The 8,791-nt window shown below is 55.7% G+C and overlaps 1 protein-coding gene across 1 annotated transcript in view; it reads right to left on the bottom strand.

Annotated features, from left to right (window-relative positions):
* Nucleotides 1-3: 3 nt before the first annotated feature.
* prrt4b (proline rich transmembrane protein 4b) overlaps nt 4-8,791 on the bottom strand; it is a gene marked incomplete at both ends in the record, with an annotated part of 16,590 nt that continues 7,802 nt past the window's right edge. The window contains one exon of the mRNA XM_084448021.1: nt 4-2,030. Coding sequence (XP_084304147.1) covers nt 4-2,030 — 2,027 coding nt within the window. The remainder of the gene's footprint in view (nt 2,031-8,791) is intronic.

Here is an 8,791-nt window from a genome sequence, read left to right as displayed (position 1 = left end):
ATCCTACAGGTCAATGGTCTCGCTGCAGATACTCAGAGCATCGATCTGTCTGCAAACACTCATGAACTCCTCCTGCACGGACCGGTCAGCTTCGGGCGACAGGTCCAGGCTCTCCTGCGAAGCCGACCCCAGCGTGCGGTAACGTCTCTGCAGGTGCGACCCCTGGTGACCTGAGGAGGACGTGGCATGGCCTGAGATCCCCCCGGCTGGGGGCGCCTGGCCGTGCCCGTCTGCACCGGGGCGCAGCGCCAGCGAGGAGCTCCCTAGAGAGGGTCCGCACAGGGAGCAGGAGGAGGAGCTTCCCCTCCAGCGTTCGGGGGAGGAGCAGCTCGATGACGTGGACAGGGAGGGAGATGGGGGAGCGCCCAGGACCGATCCCCCCGGACGGGCATGGGGCGCCGCCATCTCCACACAGGAAGAGGTCCGATACAGGCCTGTATCGGCCGGGAGCGCCCCCCTGAGCGCCGGCGCGCCGTTGAGGGACGCGTCGCTGCAGCGAAAGGGCCTGGACGGGCTGAAGAGGCTCATGGGAAATAAAGCTTCGCTGAACAGCGCCTCGTCGATGCTGCGCCGCAGGTTGATCGGCGACGGCGGCCTCAGGTCCGCCGTGGAGTCGCTGGTGAGGGACGAACCCCCGGAGGTCGTCCTGCCGCCGCCGCCCTCGGGCTTTGCGGACTCGGGCGGGTCCAGGTCTCGGTAGGCCAAGGCCCGGTTGCTGTGGTAGAGGAGGTCCAGACCGTTCAGGCTGTTGCCCAACCTCTCGTCCACCAGCGTGTAAAGGGGCAGGCACTCGGTCTCCCCGTGTCCGATCGAGTCGCAGATGGCCAGTTTCTCCTGCTGGCTCAGGGTCCACTGGTAGCTCCCGGCGATGATGGGCGACTTGGCGGCCAGCAGCTCCGTCCAGCAGCTCCCGGCCTGCGGCAGGCGGTCGGAGCAGTAGACGGGCTGGGCCACCACCAGCGCCAGGGTGAGGCACACGCCCACCTCGCACGCCCTGCAGCTGAACTGGAAGACCCACCAGGGCCAGGGGCGGAAGACGTCGGCGCCGCCGGCCAGCCCCAGGGCGTGGAGCATGGCGTAGAGCTGCAGCCCGGCGCAGGCCAGCGAGAAGAGCGCCGCCAGGCACACGGCGGCGGCCGCGCGCTCCCAGTCCCGGCTCTCGGCGAACGGGCAGCGGTTGTAGCGCTCGGCCGGCGTCGGCGACGTGTTGTTGAGGTGGTAGATGTGCTTGGAGTCCGCCCGCACGTAGCAGTAGAAGACGAAGTAGGCGGCGGACAGGAACGACGCCAGCGCCACGAACGCCCCGCGGGAGACCAGCGAGAGGAGGAGGCACGGCGGCGCCGTCGCCCCGCCCCCCCCGCGCTGGGAGAGCCGCAGCAGCGCCGCCGGGCCAAAGGCGGCGGCGAAGTGCAGCAGCACCAGGCACGCCAGGAAGCACGGCCGCTGGAAGGCGGAGTAGGACAGCTGCATCCTGGAGCGCATGGACAGCAGGAGGAAGACCAGGCCGAAGGCGGCGGTCCAGCAGGGGAACGGGGCTTCGTAGAGCAGCAGGGAGGCCTCCGGCGAGGGCAGGAGCCCCTGGTGACCGTAGGCGTCGTAGAGGAGGGAGAAGGCCCTGGTGCACCCAGCGGCCAGGAGGAACAGGCTGACCAGGCCGAAGTAGCCGCAACCGGAGGGGCACCGCAGGGGCAGGCACAGCAGGTTGAGCGCCGAGGCCAGGGTCACGGCGGCGAACGCCGAGCCCAGGCCGTAGACGTGCGCCTCCCATGCCAGTCCCCAGGCCGCCATGGCGCTGTTCCAGTCCGAGTGCAGAGGCACGAACATGGGCGGGGCCGGGATCAGGAACGGGTCGTTGGAGCGGTTGCCCGCGGAGGTGCCGTTGGCGGCGGAGGTGACCGGAGACACGACGGTGAACGCCCAGGTGTCGGACGAGTTGCAGATACCGGAACGTTCCTGATTGCAGTCGGGGAGGAAGGTGGCGTCGCCGTCCGTCGGGTCGGACAGCCAGTCTTCAGTGTCAGGGTGGTTGCCTGGGAAAAACATGGTAAAGTGACAGAATTTCAATTTCAGTTCCATTAAATCTTCATAGAAGCAATTTCTCAGTGGAGGGTTAACATCTGAGGCAGCGCCATGAGAATGAGATGAATGGATGAATCATTTATCAAGATGATAATCTATTTGGTGTGCACTGGGACGACATCGCGTTTCGCCTACCTATCATCCCTGACATGCTTTCTCTCTGACCGGTGGGATCATTTAGCAGTTCGCCACCAGAGGGCATCACCCAGAACACATGAGAAAACGCAACATGAGCCAAGACACATCCATGGCCAAGACACCCTTTGGCTCAGTGCCAGCACAGTATGATATATTTTTAATGCGTTAATCCTGTTCCTTAAAAGCCAGAAGCTTGTAAGGAAGGAACATCTAACTGTGCTTAGAGATTGGGAAGGGTAGTGAGCCTATGTCCACTGCAACTGGTTTCCTTGTAATACAGACGCTGCGACTGAACATCTGTTGTTGCGATACAAACACAGCTAATTATGATTGTATTATAACATGTTATATCGAGCACTGTGGGAGGAGATGGTTGTTTCTGTCTCTGTGGTTAGGCCCGGCCAGAGAGGGAGTGTCCCTCAACATCTTAAACAGGCGTTTGTACAAACACTGCCGAGATGTCTGTAATACTCATCTAAACCGTTGATGTAGCTACGTGTTTATAAAGGCTATTTGTGAATGAAATTAGCTGGAAATGGCTGGGATATGTGGGGCATGAACTCGAGTAATTGCACAGCCAAATGTGTCACAGATGGACATCAGACACACTGCCATCTCACTGCTTTAGGTTCTGCGTCAGTCAGAGTCAAAAACGAGCGCCGCAAAAGCCTTTGACAGCATCATTAGACTTGACCGAGCCTGTAATATCGCATTTATTATCCTCCAATCCCTGCTAACCATAAACTAACATCATAGGACCTTCAAACAAGCTAGTGGGCACTTATTCGATGTCTTTGATTCAAAGGCTGCTGGCCCTCCCACTAGAGGTAGCGGGACAGTGGAACAGACCTAATTGCATCATCTGCAGACAAAGCATAGAGGCTCATCAGTCATCAGCCCGGAGACAATCACTCCACCATACAGAGCCAGGCTCCTAATGGACTATAGAGATAGGGACAATGGACTGCACTACTGTGTGATCTAATACATCTGCAGTGCATGATACGAGCACACACGTCAGTGGTGCAGACATTATGTGGGGAAACAAGCACATTTTTGTGTAGTGCAGTTCTATTTCTGGCACAAGTGGAGAATACATCATGTCCACTGGTGCCAGTCCGAGTTAGCGTAGGATTTGTGTAGACCTCTGCCACAAAACCCTCACAAAGTTTTCCTCTGCACAAAGGACAAGCAAACGATTGGACGTTATTTTTGAAGAGACCCCCTCATGTTTCTCTATTGTGGGTCCTTTATGTTGTATGCGCTGTTTCCGACTCCACCCTGTCATAAGCCCTTAGGACTGCTTTGTTTTGTTGATTAAAAAAACAATCATCAAATGGTGGCAACTCCCATAGGTGGATTTGTTATTTTATTACTGGACCAGTTTCCGACCTCAAAGACCAGGCTTTTGGCTTCCCTCTTTAAATCACACTCTCTCTTCACCTCTCCTTCACTGTCATTCCTCGCTCTGCTCTACCTCGTTCTCTTCAACGTGTGTGTGTGTGTGTGTGTGTGTGTGTGTGTGTGTGTGTGTGTGTGTGTGTGTGTGTGTGTGTGTGTGTGTGTGTGTGTGTGTGTGTGTGTGCGCGCGTGTGTCTGGCACAGTAGCCATGCTGCCAGTGTGGGAACAAAAAATCAAGCAGCTTTAATATGGCATGACTCCTGAAAAGTGCTTATCGAAGACCGTCTCGATATCCCTTCAGAACGGATTGGACACGAGCCTCAGAACTTCCCTGCAGAGCTGCCGTCTACTCTTGGCAGTCACTTCATCATTAGGCTACGCTCCCTCTTTGCGTCCAACTACGGCGTTGAATCACAGTGCCGGCCTGTGATGAACACGTCAAGCTCAGGAAATATGAAACACCGCGAGAGATCCGTAACGCCGCGCGACGTCGCCGTGTTTTATCTCACCCGACAGCCGGCGCGCGGCTTAATCACGACGCCCAGCTCTGAAATACAGTGGCAAGATTTTAAGAGTCTTTGTTTTTGCGTTGATGCAGGGTTTTTTAATTAGGCCTGCTGAATCTTTAATAGCTGGAAATTAAACGTGCATTAAAAATGGTTCCTCTGTTAAACCGTTTTCCATGAAGTCTCTTTTCCCTGTGGGGTATAACCTATAGGCTACAGTAGCCAGCTCACGCTCGGATGGACCTAGACAGATGGGTGGATGTCAGTCGGGGAGGCCTGGTGAATATTTAGAACCCCATAACACCTGTGAGGGAGTCACATGGGTTTAGCGCAACTGCTATAGTCAATGTACACTTATTTGGATATCACAAATCGACTCACAGAGGGAGAAATTATAGGCTAACTGCTCTGACAGCACAGTAGCACCACTGGTCAGTGGTCAGTAAGAGACCATAGGGGGGAAGTAGGGAATGGAGTAGCCTAGCCTACCAGGCCCTCTGACAACCATAGCATTAGGCTACAGGGCTGGCAGAGGGTGCCTCCCTTATGTCCCACATAGTCAACTTAGAGTGAGCTATACTATAGCCAATGGTGGATAAGAAGTGGTTCCTGATATGTTGTTTAACCTGTAATGTGGAACGGCAGTCGCTTCTCTTCGGGGATGATTGTCAGCGCAGGTAACAGACACCTCCGTCAGCAGACGAATGACGTCATCTCATGACAGTTTAGCTTATTCTTTCCAGCGGGAAATGGATTGGGCTGGGTTTAGACAAACAAGAAGCGCGCTGGCTGGTGTGGCGGCGGGCACAGATAAGGGGGGTGTTATGTTGTGACGGGCGATCTGCCCATCTGCCGCCATTTGTTTACTTTTCCCGGGCGATGCCCTCTTTACGCCGGCCGGCGTTGCGAGTGGAAAATATGACGGGTTCCTGGTCCGAGGCCAAGAACTGCTGACAAATAGCCTCTCTTTAGTTCAGCCAATCGTCCTGTCTGACTGTCCGACCCACCAGCCGAGCCCAACGGCCTGGATTGCGGGGTTGTGGGTATGCGACTGGGACAGCTCACAGTCTCGTCACATCGCGTGCTGCTGCTGCTGGGTCATCTGTCACATCCTCCTCGTAGTGACAAACTCTCCTCCAGCCAGAGAGATCATCCATCGCGTCATACGGACGTCCTTGGCATGGATAGTCTGTTTATATATTGGGGAACAGGTCATAGACGGATCATGAAAAAATGGGCCCCTGCCTGGACGTGTAGAGGGGACCCCCCCCCTACCGGCCCCCCCCCCTACCAGCCCCCCCCCTACAGCCTCCCCTCCCTACCAACTCTCCCCCACCCCCCTACAGACTCCCCCACCCCTCCTACAGCCTCCCCTCCCCACCAACTCCGCCCCACCCCCCTACAGCCTCCCCCTCCCTACCAACTCCCCCCACCCCCCTACAGCCTCCCCCTCCCTACAGACTCCCCCCCACCCCCCTACAACCTCCCCCTCCCTACCAACTCCGTCCCACCCCCCTACAGCCTCCCCCTCCCTACCAACTCCCCCCCACCCCCTACAGCCTCCCCCTCCCTACCAACTCCCCCCACCCCCCTACAGCCTCCCCCTCCCTACCAACTCCCCCCACCCCCCTACAGCCTCCCCCTCCCTACCAACTCCCCCCACCCCCCTACAGCCTCCCCCTCCCTACCAACTCCCCCCACCCCCCTACAACCTCCCCCTCCCTACCAACTCCCCCCACCCCCCTACAGCCTCCCCCTCCCTACCAACTCCCCCCACCCCCCTACAGCCTCCCCCTCCCTACCAACTCCCCCCCACCCCCCTACAGCCTCCCCCTCCCTACCAACTCCCCCCCACCCCCCTACAACCTCCCCCTCCCTACCAACTCCCCCCCACCCCCCTACAGCCTCCCCCTCCCTACCAACTCCCCCCACCCCCCTACAGCCTCCCCCTCCCTACCAACTCCCCCCACCCCCCTACAGCCTCCCCCTCCCTACCAACTCCCCCCCACCCCCCTACAGACTCCCCCCCACCCCCCTACAGCCTCCCCCTCCCTACCAACTCCCCCCACCCCCCTACAGACTCCCCCTCCCTACCAACTCCCCCCACCCCCCTACAGACTCCCCCCCACCCCCCTACAGCCTCCCCCTCCCTACCAACTCCCCCCACCCCCCTACAGACTCCCCCCCACCCCCCTACAGCCTCCCCCTCCCTACCAACTCCCCCCCACCCCCCCTACAGCCTCCCCCTCCCTACCAACTCCCCCCACCCCCCTACAGCCTCCCCCTCCCTACCAACTCCGCCCCACCCCCCTACAGCCTCCCCCTCCCTACCAACTCCCCCCCACCCCCCTACAACCTCCCCCTCCCTACCAACTCCGCCCCACCCCCCTACAGCCTCCCCCTCCCTACCAACTCCCCCCCACCCCACTACAGCCTCCCCCTCCCTACCAACTCCCCCCCACCCCACTACAGCCTCCCCCTCCCTACCAACTCCCCCCACCCCCCTACAGCCTCCCCCTCCCTACCAACTCCCCCACCCCCCTACAGCCTCCCCCTCCCTACCAACTCCCCCCCACCCCCCTACAACCTCCCCCTCCCTACCAACTCCCCCCACCCCCCTACAACCTCCCCCTCCCTACCAACTCCCCCCCATCCCCCTACAGCCTCCCCCTCCCTACCAGCTCCCCCCCACCCCCCTACAGCCTCCCCCTCCCTACCAACTCCCCCCCACCCCCCTACAGCCTCCGCCACAACACTGTTGTTCTCAGTTTGTTTTCTTAAAAAAACTGGAAATGCGAGGAAACTGCTGTAAAGCATCTGATTGCCTTTTTCTTTTCGGATCTTTCGTTTTGCTGCTCCGCTTAATATGTGACGGTGCTCCATTTTACATGGTCAAGATCAAACAGAAACGGAACCAATTGACCTTGTGACCTGATCTGTCTCGAGTTCACAAACTTTAATAGTGCCCTCTATAGACTAGTTTTATAGCCTACTCATGTATCTATGGAAAGATAACCTACATTCCCACCCATTAGATTAACAAGTAGGCTATAGAAAATATGTAGCCCACACAAGCTTCTCTTTTTTAAAAGACGTGGGCCCCAATAAATTGTTCAAAATATTAATGTTTTTTTTATGTTTGTGTAAGGAATCTCACACTACATTTATATCTGTGTCCCTGCAACAAGAAATGCAAAGGGCCCCCTGAGGTCTTGGGCCCCTGGGCCTGGGCCCGGTAGATCTGTTCGGTAATATGTATTTGGGAATGTGTGACGCATCCACTTCAACTATTATCAGGGTAGTTGGAGCAATGGAGCGTCCACTGAAAGTGCAGGTTGAGAGACCATATTGGATTTCACTTTTGAAGGAATATTTCTAAATGAGGGGGGGTATTGAAGAACAAATTGTACTGAGCAGATAGAGATGCTGAAAAATGCCTTCACTATCCATAGTTTTATAGAGGCTGAGTTATCTGCTGACCTACATCACGGCTTCTAATTTCTCTCACCTAGGTCTACCAGGTTATGTCCCGATAGTTTTAACCTCCTTTTCTTCCTCAATGTCCTTCCTGGCTGATGACTAGTCTATTACGGGACGCCTGCACTGTGTTGCTAACGCCTGTCAAATCCTCTTAGTTCAGTGGTCTAAGAGGAACAGAGAATGTGTTTGGAATGGGTGTAAATCATGGAGAGACATGACTATGGAACACAACTCCTCTTAGTGTCTCAGAACACCCTATCCTCCATCTTTAATTGACCTCTTGGTGAGCTCATGTTGTTTAGTTTAAACCTCTTCTCCCTCAGTTTCATTGGAAAAGCAATTTAGATGGAGACAAGAATGCAGCCAGCTCATGCATACTGAAGAGGTGTGAATATTGTTTTGATGGCTAGGGGCAGAGTGAAAGAGATGATCTGATCCCAAGATCCCACAGTATTTACTGCAATGGGATCCAAACGCAGACATGTGTAATGGTGTTACTAAGACACATTAAGAAGTGATCAGTATGATCGGAATTTTTGTTGCGAGGCATTTAGATATTTCTACAACGTGCTGGGGGAGTAACCACACACACACACACACACACACACACACGCACACACGCACACACACACACACACACACACACACACACACACACACACACACACACACACACACACAAGCAAACTAGAGGGTAGTTACTGTACATTTCTTTATCAGCATTACTGTAGTGTGCATAGCTTGTCTATTTTGCTAAATCTGACCTAGCTGTGCTATTTTAGGCCCGGTAATGTGGGTTACATCTGCCACAGAGAATCCAGTCACAAGTGTATTTCTTAATTAAAACTCATTCATTTGGAATCAACGTATTAACGACTGAGCATCAGGTGTGAGCTGGTTTTACACGTTGGAAAGACAAAGAAAGGTGTGTAAAGCGAAGGGAGGCCTTTATCTTGGCTGCACTTTGTCCAATGTTCCAAAACAGCTTGAACGAACAGTTTGCTTCTCCTCCCTTTGGAAGCAATTAGGTTCTCCAGGCAAGGGATGCTGGGAGATGCTTTGCCCAGTGCCCAGTCATGTCTCAGACAGATCTCAGCTACAGCAACAGTAATAGGCTGCCTCGCTATCGAAATGAACAGCGTTGAATAGATTGAGTTGTCTCGTTTCATCTAACGATGTCGGGGTG

Source organism: Borostomias antarcticus (genome assembly GCF_949987555.1).
Source record: "Borostomias antarcticus genome assembly, chromosome: 13".
Taxonomy (NCBI): Eukaryota; Metazoa; Chordata; class Actinopteri; order Stomiiformes; family Stomiidae; genus Borostomias; species Borostomias antarcticus.
Note: the sequence above shows the minus strand (reverse complement) of the source record. Positions and strands in the feature narration are given on the sequence as shown.